This window comes from Syngnathus scovelli, chromosome 12, assembly GCF_024217435.2.
Source record: "Syngnathus scovelli strain Florida chromosome 12, RoL_Ssco_1.2, whole genome shotgun sequence".
Lineage (NCBI taxonomy): Eukaryota > Metazoa > Chordata > Actinopteri > Syngnathiformes > Syngnathidae > Syngnathus > Syngnathus scovelli.
The window spans coordinates 4,347,147-4,373,332 of NC_090858.1; the positions used below are offsets into that span (position 1 = coordinate 4,347,147).

Genomic DNA, 26,186 nt, shown 5'->3' on the forward strand with positions numbered 1-26,186 from the left:
TATTATCTTATGGGAGACTCCGAGCGACGTCCATGAAAGTCTTAAGACCGGGGCTTAATGACGCAAGTTATATTTTTTTTAAAAAGGGAAGAAATGGTGTGTTATGATCGCCATAAATGGTAATGCGGCCGCCAAGCTGTAATTCCCATAACAAACAACCTCGGCGCTACAAGTGGAAGATAGCATTGCCTGCGGCTAATTTAGCTCCACGCATGGATGATGATGATGGATGATTTGGATTCAAGTACAAAGTTTGCCGCTTTTAAGTGATGGCGTTCTCAGAACGATTCCCTTTTAAGGTCGTCTCGGGAATATGACATCATAGCTTTTGTGCAGGAGAAAATACGTTTATTCCCGCACCACACTTTAACGCCGGCGGGCGACTAACGGCTCGTTTTCGTTCGACTCGGTTGCAGATCACCTCTGTTGAAAGGAAAGGAAAAAAAAAACTTTGTAACGTACATGACTTCACAGGATTTAGCCGGCGTCCAAACCCAAGTGGACTTTTATTAGACACATAAACTTGTTTGCGCTTGTAGCGATACTAATACATGTGCGTATAAGCGCTTGCTAATAGTCATAATAAAAAACTAATTGAGCTTTAATAATAATGGCTGCACGGTGCAATGGTGCTCGGAATGCGTTATGGGGAAAACATTAACCCCTTCGTAGATGAGACATAACGAGTACTCGGAGACTAATGAGAAATACAATTTCATTTAAAAAAAAAAAAAGTACATAATAGGAGACAGAATACAACCTGATGGCTTCTCTGATGAGACTTTATTAATCTACTTTTTTTATTAACTTACTAAATACTTTGACTTGCGGCCTTTTGATCTTTCACTATGATAACTTCACAAAATTCTACTAAACATCACCAATTTATTAATCGTACTGGGTGTCAGATGTCATTTTTCGCTGAAAAATAAATGGAAGGCCGCAAATGGCCCCCTCCGCCATAGTTTGTACACCACTGCACCAATCTTCACGGCCGCATTGTTTGTAGAAAATAGATAGATGAATAACTTGGACTGTCATATGTGTGCCCAAATTTGACACACCGCCTTCAATTTAGCAATTTAAGGTTGTACAGTCGGCAACTTTGTCATCGGTTGCGTTCATCCATCATCCCACCCTCGCTACAATACAAGCATCCGCTTTTTTATGGACTCTCGTGTTTAGCTATAACTCATTTTTTTTTTTTTTTTTTATGCGTTTCACTGTACAGCTCAATTGTGGCCATTCAGCTGCAGCAAGTCAATACCGGCCTTGCGTTTGGTATTCCCACCTTAAATCCTTTTGAGTTTATTTTTTTGGGCACAAAGCTCGCCTCAGAATGATACTGTCACTGGACCATGAGTCATAGCCATTTTTTTTTTCTTTGGCCTTTCATTTTACTCACGTGCCATTCTCGCTGGCCTTGGAGTAAATGTGTACCGTGAATGTAAAATAGAAACATTGCTCATACTTCACATCTTTTGCATTTAAATACGATCTGCCATTGCTAGTCTGGAACAATATCTGAATATATATCTGCTAGTTGTCCCTCAAAGTGAACCTGCTGTTTTTCTTGTGGCGGCCATTATGGAAATGAGCTCACGCCGCCAGCTGGCGTGTTTGCGTGACAATTTACATCAGGCAGATTTTTAGCCTACTATGCGTCTTATTGATCTGCTTTCGAATGTCAAACAGGGGTCGATTGAGTGGAGATGTGCAAATTTGCGGTCGCTCCATGGCTGAAATGAGGTTGACGGTTTGTTTTGTACTTTCAAACATCAGTAGCTGGTTAAAATTATCAACTCGCATGTGACAGCTGACGAGAAGAAAAGTCATGCACGACAATCCTGAGGATTTTGCTCTTCTCATCCGCCTCTTCTTTGTACAGCGCTAGAAAGTGAGGAGACAGTGAACTGTATGTGAATCAATTTGGAACGCATGTGAAAACGGAATTAGCCATGTCGAGTTCACCTCTTTCTCTTTGAGCAGAAAAAGTCGTAATAGTCGTCTTCTTCCATACGGGGCCTCGAGCAACTACTATATAGAAAAACATTTGAGTGGTGGGTGATTAAACGAAAAACCACAGCAGTTAGCAGTTCGTCTTCAAAGGAAACGTGGACGAGGAGCCACGCTTCTTGCCAATGGTTTCTCGCTGGAGGGATTTTGCGCGGCCCTGAATTATTGCATGGATTCACATGTACAATATGTAAATGAGGCTGCGGAAAAGGTGGTAAATGTTCCCGCACTCTGTGCTTAAAAGCATCTCATGTAAACAGTAAAAACTCTGAAATGTAGCTAAGAATAAAGCGAATAGATGTTTTTTTAAACCAAAAGATAGCTAGCGTTAGCGCGACTTTTGCTAGCAGAACGACCATAGCTTTGCTAACATTTTAATCGGAGTTACTATAATGCTAAATTAGCTGATAGCTACATGCAAATAGCTTTAGTTATGTTTTTTCTGACTACAATAGAGAATTCGCAAATGTATTTTTTAAGCTCTCACAAAACGCAGTAGTCGCTAATCATCCTTTGTATCTTTTTTGATGCGTAGAAAGTGAAAATCAAGTCATCAAGTAAAAAATATGTCAGAAAGCCTTTTGACAGTCCTACCAAATCAAGTGAGTCACATCCGTGGTGACTTTTTTTCATTTTGTATGTCTCGATAATGAGTTTTTTTCCGCATCCATGTCAGCACCGTGATAGTCCGTAAATCTCCGCTCGGCAGTCGCTGAGCACAATGTTGGACATGTACGCGGACCGCTAAGCAATTACAGCCGAGGAACGGGGGAAGAGAAATTTATTCGAGAGAGATCTTGTGGATAGCAAGTTGAAAGGTCAGCAATAGAATCACATCTTTGCTGTGGGTGACATTGACATGATGCTTCTGGAGCTGTTGATAAGCCGACAAGATTCTAGTCATTTCTTTTTCTCATATGAACCTTGGTCATTGAGAAAATATACTTTCTGGAAAACTCCGGCCAATTCATGGACTCAAATCGTTGTAAGGCCAAACACCTTTTGACAATTTCGTCATTGTTGTTATTGTGCCTTTCGCCGGCTTCTCTCGAGCCAAATGGCCTCATGATTGCGAATTATAGTGCCACCTTTTACTTCAAACGGCCATTTTCCCGTGGACTAATGACATTCGTATGGATATAAATCAAGCGGAATATACGTTTATGAGGCGCCGGAGTTTATTTTGATCGATGGCGCGTGACTTGAACAGGAGATCAGTGTTTGTTTCTTCGGCTATTACGAGCGTCTCATTCATCACAATTAACCCTACGCGGCCATTAGTGCATCCTTAATTAGACCGCCCTGTCTGGAGATTCACAGCGGCCGGGCCCAATCGATGCGCGCCGACTCGAACAATTACCCGAGTTGCAAAGACAAAAGTGAGGACGAAAAAAAGTCAACATAGTCACAGAGGTACCGGTCGTAGCACTGTGTAGCGGAATTGCTAAGCACATACACACGTGCCGCCCTGTCGAAAAAAAACGTTCGGATAAACATCGACTTTTGCCAAGTAGTTGATTACAGGCTGCTTCCAGAAGATCAAAAGCGCCGGTTTTAATACACGATGTATGGTCATGCCACTCGGATCAAAGGTGGCTTTGCCAAACATGTCGCCAACACGGGAGCTTTTGCTCGGAATTACCGCGCACGTGCCGCTAATCCAATCGGGAGTGCAACGCACATCCCCCCCGCCTCGTGGCAGGCAATATGGCCGTGTTACATGATGCAAAGAACACCTGATATAAATGATTGTATTGCCTTTAAGAGGCGGGGTCATATTTTCAGATTCCGATTTGAACAGATTAGCGGATTAAATTGGCCGGTTGATTACGTCGAGAGAAGACGCCCCATTCGAAAGAGCTAATTTCAACGAGACAGAAAAAAAGAGGGTGTTTATCGTGCATGAATTCCGCTGCAGAGAGAAAAAAATTAACTTTTGGCTACGTCCTTCCAACAAACGCCTTGCCTCCAATTGTCATTTCGCTGTGGAAATCCCCCGTCACATGATCGCTACACAAAAGTCACATATTTTTATGATTTCAGACGTTTATTTTCTTTCATGCTTTTTGACATGGCAACTTTAGACAAATGGCTTTTTATAGTGTAAGCCGCCTTGGGAAATCAAAATATTTGAGTGCTCCATCATGTGCGCACATAAACATGCTGAGATCATCCCGCCTGACATCCACGTGATGCAGCTGCACAAGTTGGCCCACGCGCAGGGTGGGGCTCCTTATGGAGTCAAACATACACACACGAAATAATTACCTCTACAGAGATTTGTGCGGTTCTAATCATGGAAGACATTCGCATGAGAGAATCCACCCCCAAATCCCCTTTGAATCTTCTCTTGAACATCTTAGAATGTTGTTCTCCACATTTCTAATCCCACCCTGTACTTTTTACAGGGGTCTCTTCGCCAGCCATTACACGGAGACGCACTACCAGAACGGCGAACGCGTCGTCACCGGTGCACGCAACTCCACGGTACGTCGCCAAGGCGACAAACACGACGTGCGTGTACACGGTGACACATTTAGATTTGAAACGAGGTTCGGAACGTGACCGGATGCGTGGGAGCGTGCGGCCGTAGCGGAGCACTCATTCATCCCAGTGGCCTACTTGTTGATAAGCTGTTTTTCCCCATTTTATTTTATTTTTTTAATGATTTCCTGCCAATGTTTCCATCAGGGTTTTATTATGGAATCCCCTTTTAACAGCTGAACCATTCCATGACCAAGGATGCTGCTATGTTTTAAAATTTAAGACCTGCATTCTGTCAAATTTAACTCCATCATTGATTTGCTGTCATTTTTTTATCGCTTAAATTTTTTTTATTTGTATTTGCTAAAAGTGAGCCAATGTAGGTCACACATAGCTGTGAGCAAACGGTTCTATTTTTACGTGGAGTGTAATTAAACGCCATTGCATCAGCATCTGGGTCTCGAAAGCTACCCGAGCTGCTGCTCCACCAGCTGTGCTCGGCGATGATGATCATCATCATAACCTTACCATGCAACTCAACGCACCCTCCTTCTGCTCCACATTACAAGTCGTCCAGCATGGCTGTATTGTACACATGTTTTTATTTTATTTTAACAGATGAAGAATTGCTACTATCACGGGGAAGTGCAGGGGTATCGCAACTCTGACGTCACCCTCAGCGTCTGCTCGGGCCTCCGGTAAGAAAGTTTTGCATCACAAGCGCCATTAGATGAAATCTCAGCAACCTGGCTGGTCATCACAAGTCGTTTTTGAAAGTCATCATGTAGAAATTTCACTTTTAAAGCTCCAGGGCTCCTCCATGTAGATCATTTTAATGTGTTACACAAAGTGCGCTCGGCAACAAAGCAGACCTGTAAACATTTCATCAATTGTAGGAAGGAGGGACTGAACGTCACAGCTCATTATTTGTCCTCAATGATGCTCTAATTGGCATTTTTAATGTCGCTGATGATGAACCGTAGTTAAAATATGCCAGATTTACAGCAAATGCAAAATATTCGTCTCAGTCTCGCTTAATTAAACGCACTTGGCCAGAAGATCGTTAATATTTTGTACTAAGATGAGATACCCAAAAAGATTTTTATGTATACTCTGGGTAAAAGGGAAATCAATAGCCAGATATTCTTGGTTTGTTTCTTTTAATGAGCTTTTCCCACAGTGGACACAAAAAGAAAATTGTGCTGCTTTATTTCAGTTTCCACTCCTTATCTTTGCAGAGGCTTCATCGCACTTGAAAACAAGTCGTTGGTCATCGAACCGGCGTCCGGCAAAAGCCCGGACGTCCACTTCATCTATCGAGCAGAACAGCTGCGTCTGACCTCGGGCGACTGCGGTCACGGCGACAGCATATCCTCCGTCACCCCGGACAACGACCTTCAAAGCCCTTTCCGGGCCTTCCGTGAGAGGGTGAGATGATAAAGTGGTTGTTGCAGACAAACTGGCTTTTGGAAACGTGCCCAGAAAGTGTTCTTACCTGCGGCTTTGTCATCCGAGTCCAAAATTGCAGCCACCACCCCCCAAAGGTGTGCACTGAGCAGGTGCGGCTGCCATATGGCCATGTGATTGCAAAGATTTACAAACAGCTACCTATGTTGCAATAACATCCCAGCGAAGCCCTTACAAGAACATTTTGTTCAATAGATGCCTCAATTAAGTAAACAAGTAATAATAAGCTTCATTAAATTAGCAATTTAGACTCTGTCATTTCCGTCAATCAAAACTCTCGGTATCATGGATGCCACAATAGAATGGAATTTTATTTTATTTTTTTAACCTCAGCACAAAAGGGATGCGCAGAAGACCACCAAATACGTGGAGCTGATCATCGTTGCGGACAACCGAGAGGTAAAGCTTCCATTCATCTTTCCCACAATGAAGAGAGCAGGAAAACGGGAAGTGTGTGTGTGTGTGTGTGTGTGTGTGTGTGTGTGTGTGTGTGTGTGTGTGTGTGCGTGTGTGCGTGTGTGTGTGTGTGTGTGTGTGTGTGTGTGTGTGTGTGTGTGTGTGTGTGTGTGTGTGTGTGTGTGTGTGTGTGTGTGTGTGTGTGTGTGTGTGTGTGTGTGTAGCGGGGGGAGGAGGGGGTGATATAGTATGAAGAGCGGAGCTGCAGATATAGGTCAGTGTGCAACAAGCTGTGTGCTTTGGTGCCAGCGGCTTGACAGGAAATGACTCCCCAGCGGAGTGAGCAGACAGGAAAAAGATCTACGCTGGCTTTCCTCCTGCTTGTGCTAATATCAGCGAGCCCAAAGGAATATCAAGCTCTGACCTCGAGCCTGTCAACAATCGGGACTAGAACCAGAAGAGAGAGAGTTAGCCACACACATGACATCTGACCTCGCAAAATACTCTGCTGGATGAGCGGAGGCAAATTTTCTCACACGTTCACGCCAATGACTCTTCTCACAACGTCGGGCAGGAGGGAGCGAAACTGTTTTTAACTGCAGTCAGTTCGACCTATAATAATGTTCTGCTTCTTTGTCTAGTTTCATAAACAAGGTGGTGACGTGGAGAAGGTCAAGCAGAGACTTGCCGAAATTGCCAATTATGTGGACAAGGTACAAACTGCACAATATGAGCCGAAGCCGAACATTTCTTTAAAAGCTTCTTCTTCTTTCATTAAGTTCTACCGAGTGCTGAACATCCGCGTCGCCTTGGTGGGTCTGGAGGTGTGGAGCGACCACGACAAGTGTCCCGTCACACAGGATCCCTTCGCCACCCTTCACGAATTCCTCGACTGGCGCAAAGTCAAGCTGCTGTCCCAGAAACCTCACGACAATGCTCAGCTCATAAGGTGAGTCGGCCTGGTGCCTCCAAAAGTTTATTTTTCTGACACAATTTTTCCCTTTCTAAATAACTGATGACTTTTTTCCAGCGGGGTCTACTTCCAAGGCACCACCATCGGCATGGCGCCCATCATGAGCATGTGCACGGTCGAGCAGTCCGGCGGCATCGTCATGGTGAGCCTTAGCTCCTCCCCCCTTTCCGTGTCGCGTTGCATTCATCCGAAAAGGTGTTGACTCTTCGCCGTGAGCGCATACGTACACATCCTGACAGCACGCTGTAAGAAATATTATTCCATAGAAGGCGGGCAGGTGGAACGACCTTGCCGTTCGCCCGGTCGTTCAATTTGTGATGAGGTGTTTTCATCCACCACCACCAAAAAAAAAAAATGCATTTACATTTTTATGATAAATGTTCGGTGCCACATCTCATTCCGATCGCGACGTATTTTCTCGGCCAGCCCCCGTGTTAAAATGAGCTGCCAGCGCGGTCCCGGCTGTCCGGCCGTGCCAGATCGCCAAGTGGTTATCTGTTCCATGCCATCAGGCATAGACCCAGATGGACCTGCCCTCCCCGTTAATAGATGTGTCTTCTCGGGCCAGAGCCTTCTCCAGATGTTTTTCGTCCCCGTTCCTTTACTCGTGGCAGATGGCTGCCGTGAAGATTAAAAGCCAGTCACAAGAGAGGAAAAACACCTCTTGGAAAAAAAAATAAAATAAATATCGGGTCAATTTGACTGCATTGAAATTATAGATGAGGGTGTGCACACTTTTGCAACCACATTATCTTTTTCAATTGACGCTACATTCATTGTATATATAATTTATTTTGACCTTTGTCACAGGATCACTCGGAGAACCCGCTGGGCGCGGCCGTGACGTTAGCTCACGAGCTGGGTCACAATTTCGGCATGAATCACGACACGCCGGAGCGCGGCTGCGGTTGCAGGATGACGGTGGACCGCGGCGGCTGCATCATGACACCATCCACGGGGTGAGACATCATCTTGAATGGCTCAGCCCAAATTTTTTCCGTCACTCGTCAGCCATGAAAATCGCTTGACAAGAAAAATGGCTTTATAATCTGTGCTATATTTCCTGATAAACAGCTTAATATGTCTTATTTAAAAAGATGAATGAAGTCAGACTAGCTCATTTTCTTTCGTAAATGATGCTGCGGATTCACTACATGCTGTAATCGCTCTTATCGCAAGGCAGCCACAAGCACACACACACACACACACACACACGCACACACACGAGACTGAAGCAGCTGCTTTGCGATTCTGCCCACATCGCCTGGGTTATCGAGATAACAATGCGGCCGCGAGCGATGGCCTCTCATGTTAGCAAACAGCAAAGCTGATAAGGCAGTCCAGAGTGCAACAAGAGATTTTCACTCCCGCCTTGGAAGTTCTGCCCTGGCGGCATGCCACGACACCGGCAAAACGAACCGGACTCCAATATTCCACCCGGTTTTTGAAACGTATTGAAGCAACCGTAGTGGATAATATAGTGGAACTTTGGTTTTTGTAGTATATCCGATATTTTTTTTGGGTCTGAATTTTTGTTTTTGTCCGTCAGCTTTTCATGTCCCCCATTTGACCCCATGAATGCAGAAATTTGTGCATAACTTAAAATCTGTCAAAAAAAATTCTAAATCTAGTAGTTTTTTTCTCAACCTTTGAGTTGTCATCAAACACAAGCCATCTTAATTCAGCCTTGCGGACACATCATTTAAAAATGCCAGAAAATACGAAACGAACCCGCCAATGAACAATAACCGCCACGAATGAACTTAAAATACCTTTTGAGGAGACAAACAAATAAGTCGTAGTGACATTTCTGACTTATGTCTTCTTCCTCATCGGGACAAGTGGAGTCACGGCGGGCATTCGCGAGGAATGATGAGATGATCTAAACACGGCAGCATGAGTCACAGTGCTGATGAATTATTCAAAGAAGCCATAGCGCTCTCCATTTTTGTTTCCAAAGAGTTCATCTGTGATGATGAGGTCATACACTAAATATTGCAGGCTGGTTCTGATCCCACAATTTGTACTGGGCTTCTTTTTTGTCTTTTTTTTGGGAGAGATTCTCCCACTTTAAACTTGCTCACGGGGAAGAGGGGACGATCTTACATCCAAATGATGTGATTATCGGTGGCACTGCCGGCTGAAATCAGGATGAAGGATCAGGATCCGAGAGGTGCTTTTAATCCTCGGCACACTGAGCCGACGAGTCAAACGGGGAAACGAGGCTTGGATTCATAATTGATAAATCGGACCAGATAGGAGCACCCCCCCACAATAATAGAACAAATGGAGTTACCACATGAGCTAACAGTTAGCCTAGCATCTTCTATTTCTTCTTCTACGCCTGCCTACACGTTGTATTTTCTGTTTTACAATCAGGAAATTAGAAGAGTAGAAAATTAATTCACACAAGGAAAAAATCTGTATTGGGATATACATAGTCTTTAAACTTTTTCTGTATCAAAATTACTTCGTAGTATCGGTGCTTAGTATCGGTGGAAAGAAACCAGTGTGTCTTCACGACAGGCCTTGATGATGAAATTCGTCGACGCGATGACAGGCAGACATTTATTCAACTTCAAGAGCAGCATTACTAATGTCCAACTGTGCAACAAAAAAAAAAAAGAAAGCTGTCAAATTGTGTCACATTGAGATTAAGCATGATGGATCAAATTCCCCGAAGACATCCCGGTGTTTGCACAACGTGTCCTTTCTTTTAATCAGTAAAACCTCCCAGTGGTGTCGTAGCCTAACATTTGCTAAAAGGTCAGACATGTCTCCTCTTGTTAGCCGGGACTAAATATTTGTCACTCGGCAGCGCAGTCAGCGGCAAAAAGCACTTTCCCCTCTCATCCGTCTCAAGCCTGGAGCTGTCAATCAGGTGACAGGGTGCTTTTATTTCGCCTCCCTTTAAAGATTTACCTCACGTCTTTGTCTAGTCGTACGTTTATCAGCAAGATGTAGAAGTTTAGAGAACTTTCAGTGTCTCAATGGATTGTTTTGGACTTATAAAGAAAAAGCACTCACTACAAAATGAGTGAGATATTATCTTCAGCCTGGTTTTATTTTCACAGTGACTGAAAAAGGGACCGGCTAATTAAAAAGCGTCTAATTGTTGTGCTCAGCCAAATTAGTTCCGCTCGGGCAAACGATACACCTGCAGACGCCGCGGGGCTTCAAGCCAATATTATCCGAGGAAGTCGACACTTTCTGCTTGGCTCGTTTTCTTTAGCCGCTGGCCTCAGCTGTCATAATAAACACGTTCGACATGGAGCCGCTCCAAATAGAGTACATCTTGGGAGACGCTTTTAAAAATTGTCTATTCCTTGAACAAGCGTAAGTTGACCCGTGCTCTACTCATTAAAAAAAATATATATATATATATATCATGCTATAGATGGATAGAATGAATCTTGGCACTGAGATTGACACCAAGACAATATTTTTATATTCAAAATGTCCTGAACACAAACAGAAACAGGGCTCCGTGTCCTATACAAATAATAAATGGTATAAATAATAAGTAAACACTGTGTACAGCGAAATTGCTTCCTGCGAATTTTAATGGACTGTTTTGAATTCATAAGCACTGGAAATCTTCTCCATTGAATTCCAAATGTCAACAGCATACTGAATTTTGAATCATCGTTGGTCTGCATGTCCCCGCTGTCATCAACCTTGACTCGACTTTACCCCCACTAGGTATCCGTTCCCCACGGTGTTCAGTACGTGCAGCAAGAAGGACCTCGCTGCCAGTCTGGAGAAAGGCGTGGGCATGTGTCTGGATAACATGCCCGAGGTCAAGGTGCTCTACGGCGGCCAGAAATGCGGCAACGGCTACGTGGAGGAAGGGGAGGAGTGTGACTGCGGGGAGCCCGAGGTAAAGAAACAATACCATTTCCTCAGGGAATATGAAAAGTCAGCAAAACTGACATAAACAAGAGAATTAAACATCGTAACATTCAATGTCGTAAAATGGCGAATGGAAATAAACATGAATATTGCAGTAATTATAAATCTTTTAAAAATATGTTACTTATACACACATGGAGCAGCAACAAACAGCAAGGGTACAACAAACTAAAATATTTAATCCAGTCATATAATTTCACCCATCAAAAGTCTGTTAGCTTCATGCTATCATATAATAACGGAACTTGGCCTGGATGTTATCGTATTTATGAATAGAAAATAAGTAACGTACTGCGCAATGAAATTAAAATAAAGCCAAAATTAAGTCAAAGAAGGAAGCCAATCACTTCTAACGAAAGTCCATTAGCATCATGCTAACATGTAATGCAAAATGCTGTTAATCGGCTAACAGAAATTAGCATAGACGTTGGTTTAACATCAATTTTGCAGTTTCGCCTCACTTTGACAGTTATTGTGACTCACTATAAATGTATTAAAAAAAAAAAAGAACAGCTAGCCACGCCAGTTGTGCTTTCCAAGAATTTTCCTTCCACGCCACCTTGTGCGAACCCCGCCGTCCGATGCTCAGTCACCGGTGTGACAGGCTATTGTGCTGGTGTCATTCCCCAGTCACAGGACCATTCATCAAGTCGCTCTCCAGTGGTGTGACAAAAAGGGAAAGTTTGATCGGGTCCAGGCCGAAATAAACTTTCCCCGGTTTTCGCCGCCACCACACGAGCAAGCACCGATGCGCGAATCCATCTCGTACACAATGCGGGGGGGGCACCTTGTTGGCGCAGAAGCCCGTGTCGTAAAAGGCGACTCAGGCACAAGCTGTAAGATGATTGATCATCGCAGCATTTTTATTTATTTTTTTTAACTAATGGATCGGCCCCCCATTGAGTACGGACCTCCCTCGAGGCTGAACAATTGTAATTTCAATCTTCTATACCAAAAACACACGACTGCTCGTCATTATCATTCATGCATTATTCATTCACGAAATGTTGTGTTCATAAAATGCCCTTCGGATTCTTTCTTTTCGGAATATTAGAAGAATGACATACGGTACTGTTCACGATAATCAAAGCATTCAAAAATTTGCATTTGGTGATAAAAACTCTTTTGTAGAATGATTTTTTTTTTTTTAATATTAATCATTATGGTAGATGAGTTTTTGAGGTGGTCCACAACAGACGCACGGCATTTTGAATCGGTTTGATGTGCGGAAATATAAAGTCAAAGTGCTGCTCTATTTGCTATGGGACGAATTGTCGACTTAAGTTTGCGGTGTCATTTTGTGCATAATGTCGCTGCCTGTTTGATGTGCAAGCGCGCTCATACGAGGAGATGAAAGCCGCCTTTTGTGTCCTCTGTAAACAAAAAGGCTTCTGTCAGGGCCGAGAGATAAACAGTCCCTCTCCTTTCAGCTGTCGGCCCGCGACGCTTCTCTGCGTTACCTCCGAGACCCACCTAACATCTGCACCAAGACCACGAAAGCGAGTTAAATTCTTTTGCGTGATGGCGCGATGCGTGACTTACTCGGAGAAATAAAGCTGATGTGTTTTGGCATCTAATAAAAGATAAAAATCGCCCCGGGGTCTTTTGGCTTCTTTTTGGAGGGGAGGGACGGGGGGGGTTGTCACCGTGGAGAATCTTCGCCTCAAAATGTTCTGTCCACCGTAGGCCGAGTCAGTTTATGTCACATCACACTTGAAGATCTCCAGAGAGAGAGGTCTGCACTCCCAATTTAGGTTTTGTCCAAAATCCAACAAGGGCTCCCTCCACGAGTCCCAAATGTAAAACATATGAGACCTTGATGTAGTTCTAACAGATCAAACCCTGAAACAACGCCAGCTTTGCTCTTGGCGTGAGTGGAGATCAGGTCCACGTTCCGATTAACACAGCGGTCGGTCCCAAGTTTTTTTTTTTTTTTTTTTAAATGTATCAGTTTCACATTAAGCAATATTCATGCAGAATGGCGGAAACCCTGACATCTAAACAGGGGTGTGTAGACTTTTGCTATCCGCTCGGAAATGTATTTTGGTTGCCACCATATCAGAAAATCCTGTGAAATGAGAGCAAGTATGACTTCTGATGTTTATTTTTCATCTTGTTGACTTCCTGCTTTGTCCCCAAAGGAATGTTTGAATCCGTGCTGCAACGCCACAACGTGCACGCTGAAAGGAGACGCCGTGTGCGCCCACGGACAATGCTGCGACAACTGCCAGGTGACACTTCCACTCATTAGCTTGACAAAAGATACAATTATTTTTATCAATTGAGGGTTCATTAAAAAAAAATTGATTAATATTTGATTTTTTTTTTCCAGCTCAAACCGGCAGGCACCATGTGTCGCGAGTCCGGCAACTCCTGCGACCTCCCCGAGTTCTGCACGGGCGCCGACTCCCACTGCCCAGCCAACGTTTACCTTCACGACGGCCACGCCTGCCACGCCGTGGAGGGTTACTGCTACAACGGCATCTGCCAGACCCACGAGCAGCAGTGCATCACCCTGTGGGGTCCAGGTCGATTGTTGTTCTAATTTTTTTTTTCGTACCTTGGCTTTTGAACAGCCCTCTTTGTGTCTTACGTTTGAACCTGTGCCGTCTCGTGCGCAGGAGCCAAGCCCGCGCCGGGGATCTGCTTTGAGCGAGTCAACTCGGCGGGGGATCCTTACGGGAACTGCGGGAAGGATTCCAAAGGCTCCTTTGCTAAATGTGATGCTAGGTGGGTTTCTGCAGCTTCAAACCTCATGCTTAAGTTATTTTTATATCTATATCTCTTTTTGTCGTCATATCCAGGGATGCAAAGTGCGGTAAAATCCAGTGCCAGGGCGGCGCCAACCGGCCAGTGATCGGCACCAACGCCGTTTCAATCGAAACTAACATCCCGCTCCAGGAAGGCGGTCGGATCCTGTGTCGAGGGACGCACGTTTACCTTGGGGACGACATGCCCGACCCGGGTCTGGTTCTGGCTGGCACTAAATGCGGAGACGGGAGGGTGAGTTCTCATAAAATGCACCAAATAATAATAATAATTAACCAAAACATTTTTTTTCTCCTCTCGGCAGGTGTGTCTTAATCGCCAGTGTCAGAACGTCAGCGTCTTCGGCGTTCACGAGTGCTCGGGAAAGTGCAACGGACGTGGGGTGAGTGCAAATTAGCCGCCGGCTCAATATTTAATGGGGCCGCAGCCTGTCTTACACTCTAATTGACTCTCGAGCAAGTCTCCCGTTTAATCAATGTAGTAATTTGGCAAATTAAAAGCGTGTTGTTGACATTATGTCCCACTTTATAGCCTCTTTTTTTTTTGCTCTTCTTAGCAAAGTTTGTCAGAGCCTAAATTGATTTTAAAAGCCGTCCATCTCTGTTGAGTGAAATAATGACCCCTTAGCCGTCCTACCTTGGTGGCTAATATTTCCACGACTTTCTATGCTGGTTCTTACACATGGTAAAAAGTAAAACATCAAAAAAAATAATGATACAATAGACACTGCAGCGTCTACATTTCTTGTTAGAGCTTACTTGACATCAGCTATAGGAGGAGGCGAGCTTCGACTGGCTCTGGAGGAACATGAAGACATCAAGCTGCCGTTCCTCAAACCTCCCTCGGTATACCTCGCGAACATCTCGCATCCATCGTGTGTGCAGCTGCGTGACTCCCCCTCAGTCACCTCCTCGCTCCTCCCCTCGACATCACATTGACAGCTCACTCGGGAATCCGCCTGGATCGATGAGAAGCCCCCTCACGCTTACAAGGGCCGGACTCCCTTTTGCGCATGTTTTTTTCATTGATGTGACTTACAGACACGTGTTGAGTTACTTTTTTCAAATTTGACATTCCTGTGAATGACACAAAATCATCTCCCATGGCAATTTTGGCATCCTTCAACAAAATAGCAGCGCCAGCAATATTAAGCTAGCATTAGCAGGCGTAAGCAATATTAAGCTAGCATTAGCAGGCGTTAGCCACAGTGCTAGCACGAGTCGTTTGTAATGGAGTGTTATCATTATTAAATATCAGGTAAAAATCCAAATATCTAAAACTGTATTCTATCCCTTGCAGGTGTGCAACAACAAGAAAAACTGTCACTGCGAAGCACACTGGGCGCCGCCATTTTGCGACGGCGCCGGCTTCGGCGGGAGCATCGACAGCGGCCCGACCAGACTGGCAGGTAGATTTCATCACTCAGACACAGCTGTTATGTTTAACATCTTTTTCCTCGCGGTTACGCTTTGAATTTCTTGGAATAACATAACTCCCAATTGGCCGCTCTACTTTTCTGAAGATTATGACTCATGGCGAAACGATGACTCGCTTTCAACGCTCATGTCCCCCCGGTGTGGCCGTAGACGCGTGTGCATTGATGTGCGCTTTGTTGCATGTGGCGTCAGCCGACAGCGTGCTGGTCATCGTGAGCGTCCTGGTGGCCGCCAGCGGGCTGTTGCTGGCCAGCGGCCTCGTCTTCCTCAAGAGGAAGACCCTGCTGCGACTGCTCTTCACCCACAGGAAGAGCACTTTGGAGAAGCTCAGGTAAAACCACAAAAACACTGTTTTCTTAGAAAAAAATTACCAACAAGTATACCTGCCTTAATTTTGCAAGACATTTAAAAAGCAGCACACAATTATTAGTTGTTTTAAATGTAAAACTGACTCACACCACATAAAATATGTCTAGGTGATCTATCTGACCTTTTCATGACCTTTTACAGATCCATCGAGGCCAAGCGGCCCACCAGTCCAGCCAGGACCCAGTTCACGTGCAGACCAGCCCCGCAACGCAAAGCTCCTCCCAAGCCCTGTGGACTGGGCGCCGGCATTTACAAAGTGAGTCCGATTGAAGCGTGTCATCGATTCAGACTCTCCGAAATAGAAATATGAATGAGGTTGATGGAGACACATTCCGTTATGAGCTCCCAAAAGCTTCTTTAATGTTGGCAGCAGCCAATGAAAATGCATTTTAATAAGGACACTCAGGATTTGTTACCGACTGCTCTGGGATTTGATACAAGCATTCGTGTGAGCGAGATTTCGTTGGGCCGTGTTGGAGCAGAGCGTCGACTTTTTGAACATCACCTCGAATGTTATAAACTTTTATGACATGCACTCGTTCACACGAGTGGATTCGTATGTACTCGACTTCATGATGTCATCGGGGATCATTGAGTTGTTGAGGACAAGCATGAGGTGAGGGAGGAAGATGGAAAAGAGATGTTTGGTTAGCAGGGTGTGTCAGGCTTGATGTCATCCGTGAAGGCATTAAATTGGATTCTGGATTTACAAAAAGTGAGGGGGAGGGGGTGTTGATAATAACGAGCAGGGGCCCCGGGATAGAGCCCTGGGGAACACCTATTGAGAGTGTGTAGTTGGATGTGAAAGAGTTTCGATAGTGTGGTCTCAGCAGCAATTAATCATCTGGTTTATATTTATAGCAAAAACAAGGATCTCTGTGTCAATCACAAAGCGATGTCGTGTTTTTCCGCCCAGCCGTCCCTCCTGAGTGCCGAGCCTCTTCTCCCGCCTCACAAGTTCCACTCGCACAGCCTGCGCCGCCTGCCGCTTTATCAGCCGCTGCACATCAGCCAGCCCATGCCCGTGTCGCTCAGCGTGGGCCAGCCCACCCTGCCTCCTCTGCCAGCCCGTCACAGGCTGCCAACAGCCGACCGTCGTGCCGAGGCTTTGCCGCCGCCCGCCGTGCCGCCTTTCCTCAGTCTCCCCCGCCGGCCCGCGTCCTACCGACTGGGCCAGCAGGTACGCCTACAAAAATATCCATTTTTTTAGCATACCATTTATAATGCATTTAAAACGCATATTTGAATACATTTAAATTTTTGTCAAATTGGCCAAGGATCTCCTGAGAAAAATAATGTCCAATTTAGTTGCAAAAAACAGGAAGTGAGCCAAACCACAGTTATAATAAATACTTTTCTTAATCGTCGTTTTTACCATTTTACATCAACCCATCATAACAAGTTAACTTCTGTCAGCCCTAAATGACCTCACTGGGCTCCAATACTCCCTCCCATCCATCAATTTTAAGAGCATAGCAAAGTGCCCCATTCCGCTCTGCATTCTGATTCCTTGCCCACCAAAACAAAAGACCCGCCTCCTGATTACCACCTTCCTCCCCCTCCCTGGCCTCGGCAGACTTGCCGATTCAGCAATATTGAAAGCCAATGGAGAGAATAAATCTGCTCGAGTCGTTGCTCCAAATCTTAATTCGCTTTGTGTGTTTCATTTTTAAGACATTTGTATCGTGAGCACGGTGATGATGCAAAACCTCTCGATAATTTCCCAAGATGCATCGAGGCGCGTGGACTTAATGCGCATTTAAGCCATCTGAAAGGTGGCCGTCTGCCTCCTAAAAAGGACGCGTGTCAAAACACGCCGCAGGTAGCAGATTGGTCGGCTTCTAATCAAGCCGAGAGATGATGTGTCACACCTCGGATGAGAGATTCAATAAAAAGGGCGGCGAGGGCGAGCCGAGCTGCAACCCTCGGAGGGAAATGTGTTTAGCTGCTTATTGTGAGACGTGACTCCGCCTCTGTCACTGCTAATATTTGTGATTGGGAAAGGCTCCTTTGAAGGCCAATCACGTCTTTGTGCAGAACACTCAGTGTTACAACCAACGCTGAACCCAGAGAAAGAAAAAAAATACTGCCTACTTTATTGTCTTTTCAAATATCCGTTGCCAAAAAGCTAACTAGCCGAACTGCTCGGTCGTCCGCAGGACTTTGACAAGCCGAGTCCTCCTCAGAAGCCGCTTCCCGCCGACCCACTGAGCCGAAGCGCTCGCCTGGGTCATGGAACCTCCGCGTTGGGCCTTCACAATTCTGGAAGAGGACCACTCCCCATCCCCATCCCCACCGTACCCAAAACACCACCCACCATCCCGTTACCGAGCAGGTCGGTCCAGACTTTATCGTTCGACGCCGAGTTTATAATGAGCTTGGTGGTTGCTCTTAAATGTAGGACTAATAAAAATGTGATGTTGTTGGTTTCAGACCCGCACCAGTGTTGCCCTACAGACCACCAAAGAGCCCCAAAAACTGCTGAGCAACTCCCCCCAGGTGGAGGGAGTCTCTTTTATTTGCACTAATTCATTACCAGGGCTCTGTTGGACTGGTTACGTTACGCTTACAGTGGACGCCCAGAGGACTGGTTGTGAGTGACGCTTTTTCGAAATTTTGGAGGCGAAAAAGAAAAAAAGACATCACATGATGGTCAGTGGTGCTCTCCCACTTAACGGTGCTCTATCTTGTCCTCGCTCAGGTACCTATGGACTATTTATTATTTTATTTGTGCTCACTCTTCCGCACTAGGAAGATTGAACGTCTATGTCAGAAGTGTTTTATACATTTAGGAAGCAAAATGTGTTTTATAATCTCAGATGCAAAGACAAAAGGGGAAGAACCAAGTAAGTTTATTCGCCTTTGGAAAAAAAAAAAAAAAGCATGAATTCAATTGGATGAAAAATGAATTAAGACATTTTAATTTTTTTTCCACGTGATACTGTTGTCACAAAGTAACGGATACATAATGGCACCAATTATTGTGGAGTTTACTGCCAAGTGATGATGTCATCTGTATTTTCTGTGTCAGGCAGAATGTTCTTTTTGTCTCCACAGCCTTTTGGATGTTTCCTCCTTGAACTCCGTTTTGCGTTTTCCATCAGTGTTCAGTGATGCGTGTGAGTAGAAAAAGTCACAGTGTGCTCAATTCATGTTCAACTTTGCCTTATGGGCGTTTGTACATCCTAAACGTGTCTGTTGTTTATTTGCATAAAGGCAACAAAAGCCATTAAAAGTCATCGGATGTGTGTGTGACTTCTATTGTCAGTGTGTGTGGAGTAGTAGAAACCCTATTGATGCACTACTATTATTTTTTCCAAATCTCACAAGCCCTTGTTCCACACTGCCACCTTGTGGAGAAGACAAGTTATTACAATCACAGCGACAACCTGTAAGTAAGCTTTTATATTTGCTGGACGGTCACTGGTGGTGGTAGAGGGTGTTAAATAAAAGTGCATGAACATGTTCTAAAATGTTTATTTCCATGTCACAGCAAACATTCTCAACATTAACACATTTTTACACAATTGCACTGTTTTGGTTTTGAGGAAGCAACATTGAGAAAAAAAAAAATCAATCAAAGCACCAATGTGAGGTCTGGATATCAAGAATAAGCAAAGTTGTTATTAAGCAACCAAGGCCTCTTAAGCCTCTTTTACAAAACATAGCAGCAGGTTCTATACAATCAAAACCCATTAGGCGATGTCGCCAATCTTTTTTCCGAAAAGTATTTTTTACAACATGCGGACGTCATGCACGTACATACCTGAATGCGGGATGCCCGCAATGTCACACCCTCACTGGGTTTTGCAGAAAGGCTTGTCTTATGGCTCAAATGCCCCAAAATGGCTCCTATCATTCAAATGCAATCTTTTTTTGACAGGAAATAAGAGACAAAAATGGTATCCAGCCATCTTGGTCATGTCATTTTTGTAGTATTTTGAGCTGTGTTTGATCTGATCTGAATTTTACCTGAAAGCTGAAAATCCTTATAAATGTGTGCATGTAGAAACTTCAAACCTATCTTGAAAAAAGGTCCAGGTAACTTTTCAGTCCAATATTTACTAATACCTTCTACAGTGTGGTCATGATAACATATCTTCGGCGTTCGGTGTGAGCTGCTGCAGTAGTTCGGCGTAGAGGCCGACGCGGTCGAGCAGCGGCGTGTTCTTGTCGCAGCGCAGCAGCTTGGAGTAAACGTTCTTGTAGCTTTGCAGGAGCTCTTCGTCTTTTTTGCTGCACGGCAACAAATTCTCAGGCTCACTGCTGTGGCGTAAAAGCACTTATTTTTTGCCCGGGGTGCTCACCTGGGTTTGCGTTTGGTTTTAGTCATGCACTTGATGAGTTGCAGGAGCAGGTCGGAGAAGCGCGACTCGAACAGAGCGCTCAGCTTGGCCACTTCCTGGACGTTCAGTCCGGCCGCAGAGCAGCCTGAAGGTCCCGGAAGAGCTGTGTTGCTTGCCTGCACATCACAGAAAGCAGTGTGTTGGCACAGTGATGCCACCTTGTGGCCATATCAAACAAAATGCGTTAATGACGTCACAAGATGGGAACCCAGTAGGTCTGCCACACACCTCGGTCTGCTCCTCAAGTAGTTCTTTGTGAATGATCTGGAAGGCACAGCGAGTCTCCACCATGATCTCCAGAGCAGTATTCAGGCTCTTCTGCTTGGCCGCGCTGCTGTTCAGAGCTGCGGCGAGACACAAAAGTAGCGGTGAGGAATCTAAATTCCTGTAGCAAAACCGTAGATGGCTTGGGAGCGCACCTGCCATGGTGAACTCTGCAAAAGCCACCCTCTCCAGTAGCGCTCGGAGCAACTCGCACGGCGCGTCTTTGAGGCTGAGGAACAAATTGACAGCCTTGCTGTAGTGGAGCTCGGCCAGGCTCCGGTGGTGCTTCCTCAAGCGCTCATCCCCCACCTAAATACACGTTTACGCACGTTAATTTTGAAGTAGATCTTAAGGCCCATATTTTTGCCCACCTGATTGCGGAAGCAGCTGTGGTACATGGAGGCGAGTCGGTGGTGGATGGTGGCCGCCCTGTACTGGTACAGCGGCTGGCGGGCAGACTCTGTGTGCAGGTCGCAGTACTTGAGTGATTTCATCATGGCCTCGGTCACCTCTCGCTCAATCTAAGGAAAACAAAAGATTCATTGAGAAGATCTAGTTGTCGATTCGGAATGAAAAACGAACAAGCGAGATGAAAACCTGTTCCGGAGCCCTCCTGGAAAGAGGCGCGTAGTCCTGCAGAAGCGTGGCCAGCGTGAAATATGTGGTGGACAGCTCCCAGTTGACGCTGTCCCAAACCGGTTCGTGGTTCTGTCGGCATGACAACGACCTCATGGCACGCAGGTAGTAGTCTATGGCCTGGTCAATGTCAAAAGACAGAACTGTAGAAACAGATTTAAAATGATTCCGAGGGAGCAAGAGAAGGACTTGAGCACCACCTTGTGGTAGTAGAGCGCCTCTTCGGGGGAGAACTCCCCTCTGCTGTCATCCGTGGAGATGCCCGAGTGGGCCTGGGCGCAGATCCTCATCAGCTTGCCCGTGTTGCACAGCAGCAGCGCCTTGTTGGTGCTGTCCCCAATGGCCTCAAAGTCCTTCATGCCCTTCTCAAAGAAGGCAAAGCTCTTTTTCCACAGCTCCTGCTCGGCGGCCGACACCGAGGTCTTGACTGCCAAATTAAGAACGACCGCCGATTAGAAACGGCGACGTCGTCGCTTCGGGTTTTAACGGTGGTCTCACCTTGCTCACTCTGCAAGGCTGCCGCTTGGTTCATGTAGTAGACGCCCATCTCGTTGCGGATGTTCCCCAGCCGCTTGAGCACCTGAGCCAGCTGCTCCTGGGCTTCCTCCTTCAAGGCGTGCGAGAGAAGCAACTCGTAGGCGGCCTCGTAGCACTTGCCGCTTACAAACAGCTGGTACTCGGGGTCCGTGGCCAGATCGCTTGCCATGTTGAACGCTGAAGAGGTCCAAAGAGGAATTGTGAGGACCTGGCCTCCATCGCGACCACTGTGAGTGTGTTGCTGACCTTGGCAGCTGCTCTCTCTATTCAGGCTGTGTAAGATCTCCTGGTCTTCTTTGGTCTGGTAGGCGTACTCCTCCTGGTACGCGGCTCTGTTGTTGGAATTCTGGGCCAACATGAGCTGGATGTCCCCGCATAGCGAGAGGCAGTGGCTGTGGAATAGCAGCACTTGGGGGTGGAGCGCACCACCAATGGAGCAGTAGGCATCTGCACCAACACAGGATGAAGAAATTGTGGCTAAACGGTGATGATTCCTTTTTTCTGAAGTTGGATTAGCTAGCGTACCGTAGCTTTGCAGAGATAGCTTAATGTAGCGCAGAGCGCGGCCGTATTTCAGCAGGTTGGTGGCGGCGTCCGACAGCACGTAGTACGCCTTGGAGGCTTTGAGGAAGAGCTGCAGCTTCATCTGGTGCTGCCACGAGCCGGGGATCATGCCCGAGCGCGTCGGATGCTTTTGCTCCACCAGCGACGGCACCACTGAAACAGAGCAGGTCAGGTTGAGAAGCTAAAGTTGCGGCTTTAATGCTAAATGAGATGCTGACCTCTTTCCAGGAGAGGAGAGATGCCTTTCTCGACGGAGCGGCTTCGAGCGGCGTTTCCGTCTTCGTACTTGAGAGGGATGGGTGTGTTGGGGTCCACGGCTGGGAGGTCGCTCTCCATCTTGATGCTGCTGTCGACTGCCTTCAGGCCCTGTGTGGTATTTCAATGAGAACATCTTTGAAAAATGTTTGCTCAAATATTGTCAGGGGGGGCATTTATTTGAGATGTCTCGTAAATATCCCGCAGACTTGCCTTCAATACATAGTTGAGGACATGTCTGCATCGTTCCTCTTTGTCGTGCGAGATGGGGAAAGTGCAACCTGGCTGCAGAGACAAAAAAAATTATATTTAATGAAAAGGTCGCGAGAATGCAAAATCCGATTAAAAACGACACCGACTCGTATGAGCTGAGTGGATTTATATTTCTCCGGGACAGACAGCTCTCCAACAGATCGGATGACAGCCACGGCTTTGCTGTCGGCCTGCGCGCGGCTGTTCCTCTCCTCGCTACTGTCATCACTGTCATCCCCCAGGTCCTCGTCGTCCTCTTCGCGGTCATCGTTACTGTAGCTGTCCTCCGAGCCGCAGGCCCGGAAAGACTCGCCCCCGTCCTCGTCTTCCTCTTGAGGCTCGTCCAGCTGGAAAAGCTCTGACAGCATGTAGTGGGCCGAGGCGATGATCTGTGGGCGGAGAAGGTGAGATCGGGTTTGCTTCAAATTTCAAATTCAAAGAAAAGTATCTCAGTGGTGGATGGAAAGCTTACTTGAGGATGTCTGTCTTGGTCCAGAAGTTTGACGCAGTTTAAAAGCAGAGTTCGGATTGTGCCGTAGTGCTTTCTGTTTTCTCGGGCGTTGAGCATCAGGTTGCATGCCACTCTGAAGTACAAAGCATTTAGGGACCTTTTTTTTCCCCCCCACTCGTCTTTTTGGAACCAATGAAGACGTTTCCTTACTTGTAAAGCAGCACAGCCACGGGAAGCGTGAAGGGATTGTGGCTCTTCTCTTCTTCGGCCTCCTCGCACAGCGTCGTAAGATCGTAAAGCTTGACGATGTCACTCCCGCTAGCTAATGATACGTCGGGGAAGGGGGTCGTTAAAAGTATAACCGCGCATTTTGAAGCGAATTCTGCTACCTTTGAAAAGCCAATAGGTGTGGCCCTCTTTGGTACAGTTGGACTTGAGGAAAGAAAGAATGTTCTGAGCGATGTCTTTCACCACCCTGGTGGAAAAAGTCGAGTTCTCCAGATGGGGGATGTCCTCTGTTTTGATCATCTCGTATTTCTGTAACACGTGGATCAAAACGTAAAAAAAAAAAAAAAGGCGAGCCGTCAAAGAGAAACAATGTTACCTGAACGATGCCGTTGACGTGAAAGCACATGACTAATTCGGGGACGTTACACATCAGATTGTCCAACCAATAATCGATGCCCGTCAGGATATTGATGGGTTTATTGTTGTCCCTGAAAAATAAAAACATCTTAGGACATGATACGTTTTTGTCAAAGTCCAGCAACCACATTCCAACCTAAGTTTGAGGCTGACAGCCGGATAGCGGCCCCCTCCAAAAATGGGCATATTGGAGCCAACCAGCATGTGAATGTCCTCAAAGGTCCACATGATGTTTCGCACAAAGTCGTTTCTTAAACCCTGTAAAGAACAAAAAAGACGTTTAACTGTCAAAGTGAAATCGCGGCCGCTTTGACCGCACCAACTTGCCTGACTGTTTTCGCCTTCGTTAAACAGCGCTGGGAGGTTTTGCTCTTGCGACGCCGCCGAAGTCACCTGGCCTAGAGCGAATTTGCTGTCCATGGGGACATGTTCCTAAAACGAGACCATAAAAAAAAAACGATCAATCAAACGTGATTGACTTTGTCGTCATGTCAAATTATCAACACTAATCTACCTGTTTACAAGCAGCCGTCTCTTCCGCGTCAGAACCGGTGAAGGTTGTGGGCCACGAGGAGCCAAACTCCCGCGCCCCGCACTCTTCGTCGTCGTTCAAGTTGTCCGCGACCGGTTCGGCGGCGCCGTCGCCATTAATACTGCAAGGAACGCAGACGTTTAATGAACTGGCAAGTTTATCTTTATTGCTTGAGTAAGTTGAAGAACTCGCCTGTAATAGAGGAACTTTGACAGGATGGCTTTCTGATACCAATGCTCTTTGCTCTTCTTTTTTCTCTGCCACTTTTGATCCATAAGGCGCTGGTAAAAGTCTTTCAACCACGTCCAATCTCCCGTCTACAAAGTAGAATTTTTTTTTTCAGGCTATTTTCTTTCATGCCATTAAATTGTCAACAAACAAATCACTACCTGTGAGGATCTCATGAAGAGCTCTTGGATGTCCAGCTCGTCCAAAAGGAGGGTGCGACCCACACGGTGGACGGCCATGCTGACGTGTGACTTACTGTAGGGGATCTTCAACAGCTTCTTGATGTTCTGCCGGGGTGGACGGTTGGCATTAACGGGATGTTTAGGGACGTATGAGAAGATGCAGTCTGTCTCTACGAACCTCTGAATCTGATACGACGTCCACATCATCCCCGATGCAGTCGATAAAGTCGTACGCCATTCCAAAACTGACCCAGGAAAAAAATGTTTGATTAAATGTGTAACAGGATGTAGGTAGACATCTTAATTATGCATCTACTGCCATCTAGTGGAGAAACTTCTGATCAACTGGAAAGAACATCACCCAGTTTCTTTAGGCCACCACAAATGATTTGCTACCTTGAAAACGGCTTGCCCTTGCCGCTGGAGCCCAACACGGTGGTACCAGCAGTCCCCAGCTGAGGGTTCTCTCGCAGCCAGTTGGCGGGGGGCAGCTTGAGGTCGGTCTTCTCCTGCAGCAGGGCATACGTGCTGGGAGGCGGGGCGGCGCAGTACTTGACCACAGCCCGGCTCTTGATTTCACTGCTGCTGTTGTTTCCCGTGCATATAGCCGAGTCCTGGGTGCGTGTTAAATGAAGCCAAATCAAATAAGAACATCGGTGAATCCCACAATTTGCAAAAGTTGTGAACATCTGAAGAGAGTGCATGAATATTTCCCAACACAACCATAGCAGATCTTTCTACTTACATGCTTGTTGTTGTCTACCGTGGAGATGATGCTTTCTTCCTGGGAATGATCCCCAGATTCTCTGTACTCATCTGAAGAGCTCATAGTGGACAGTCCCAAAAAGAAAATCTAGACAAGCTTTTTTTATGAAGCTGTCAAAACACTTCGATCAGCGATGTAGCAAAAGTTGGTGTTTTCTAGCTTAGCGTGCTAAGCCCCTCCATAGCCACTCAAGACAGGACACGTTGCATCACAGGATTCTGGTAAAAGGCGAAGGAAACAATTTTGTTTCATGCTGTCCAACTTCGTGCAGTGAACACATCTCGAACTACTGGACTGACTCTCTTCACCCTGCGCTGGTGTCTCGTTTCATGATGACACGCGACTTCCGCTTTCTAGAAAAAAAAAAAACTTTTATTATAAAACCGAAATAATTGTGTTTTAGATGAAATGAAAACATTTAGAAATACATAAAATAATATATTATATGATACTATTTCATTTGATACTGCTTTAAACATAAACACAATTGTTGAACTCGAGAACGTGAACCCGGAAGTGCTTGATCGGCCATCGTTCGAGAACGGTTGAGAATATTCTCATTTCCGCTTAGAAAGACCTGGAAAGAACTCCTGAGGAATTGGTCGTTTCGTGCAATATATTTTCATTTTCTTTTAAAAAAATATGCAATGTCATATTTTATTATCCCATCGAGTTTTGTTGCTTTTATTCAATTACATATTTTCGA

At 45.8% G+C, this 26,186-nt stretch overlaps 2 protein-coding genes across 6 annotated transcripts in view; one reads left to right on the forward strand and one right to left on the reverse strand.

Annotated features, from left to right (window-relative positions):
* The window catches only part of LOC125978410 (disintegrin and metalloproteinase domain-containing protein 12), a 29,103-nt gene extending 10,042 nt beyond the window's left edge, over window positions 1-19,061 (forward strand). Inside the window, exons 4-24 of one of the 4 annotated variants that reach the window (XM_068652565.1) lie at window positions 4,425-4,530; window positions 5,119-5,198; window positions 5,739-5,928; window positions 6,301-6,366; window positions 7,005-7,076; window positions 7,143-7,312; window positions 7,394-7,478; window positions 8,147-8,295; window positions 11,039-11,216; window positions 13,390-13,479; window positions 13,581-13,776; window positions 13,870-13,978; window positions 14,053-14,251; window positions 14,322-14,399; window positions 15,317-15,425; window positions 15,646-15,784; window positions 15,964-16,078; window positions 16,739-17,002; window positions 17,982-18,157; window positions 18,256-18,321; window positions 18,395-19,061. In XM_068652565.1, the coding sequence (XP_068508666.1) occupies window positions 4,425-4,530; window positions 5,119-5,198; window positions 5,739-5,928; window positions 6,301-6,366; window positions 7,005-7,076; window positions 7,143-7,312; window positions 7,394-7,478; window positions 8,147-8,295; window positions 11,039-11,216; window positions 13,390-13,479; window positions 13,581-13,776; window positions 13,870-13,978; window positions 14,053-14,251; window positions 14,322-14,399; window positions 15,317-15,425; window positions 15,646-15,784; window positions 15,964-16,078; window positions 16,739-17,002; window positions 17,982-18,157; window positions 18,256-18,307 (2,623 nt within the window). In that variant the 3' untranslated portion in view covers window positions 18,308-18,321; window positions 18,395-19,061. Of the gene's footprint in view, window positions 1-4,424; window positions 4,531-5,118; window positions 5,199-5,738; window positions 5,929-6,300; window positions 6,367-7,004; window positions 7,077-7,142; window positions 7,313-7,393; window positions 7,479-8,146; window positions 8,296-11,038; window positions 11,217-13,389; window positions 13,480-13,580; window positions 13,777-13,869; window positions 13,979-14,052; window positions 14,252-14,321; window positions 14,400-15,316; window positions 15,426-15,645; window positions 15,785-15,963; window positions 16,079-16,738; window positions 17,003-17,981; window positions 18,158-18,255 lie in introns of all 4 variants that reach the window. The other 3 variants (XM_068652564.1, XM_049735754.1, XM_068652567.1) reach the window with 3 other exon arrangements.
* A 222-nt stretch (window positions 19,062-19,283) lies between these two features.
* Window positions 19,284-25,821, reverse strand: edrf1 (erythroid differentiation regulatory factor 1). 2 transcript variants are annotated; one of them, XM_049735753.1, is made up of 25 exons: window positions 25,460-25,821; window positions 25,111-25,328; window positions 24,893-24,959; window positions 24,694-24,819; window positions 24,497-24,621; window positions 24,287-24,425; window positions 24,100-24,204; window positions 23,909-24,030; window positions 23,732-23,843; window positions 23,517-23,664; window positions 23,338-23,449; window positions 23,149-23,260; window positions 22,784-23,065; window positions 22,638-22,709; window positions 22,388-22,535; window positions 22,131-22,322; window positions 21,852-22,052; window positions 21,567-21,782; window positions 21,269-21,495; window positions 21,030-21,188; window positions 20,804-20,953; window positions 20,588-20,741; window positions 20,397-20,512; window positions 20,130-20,284; window positions 19,284-20,058 (listed from the first exon to the last, which is right to left on the reverse strand). In XM_049735753.1, exons 1-25 carry the CDS (start codon window positions 25,541-25,543, stop codon window positions 19,908-19,910), a joined length of 3,693 nt encoding a protein of 1,230 aa, XP_049591710.1. In that variant the 5' UTR covers window positions 25,544-25,821; the 3' UTR covers window positions 19,284-19,907. The 2 variants fall into 2 exon arrangements, with proteins under 2 accessions (XP_049591710.1, XP_049591709.1); XM_049735752.1 differs by having other exon boundaries at window positions 21,567-22,052.
* Between the last annotated feature and the right edge of the window lie 365 nt (window positions 25,822-26,186).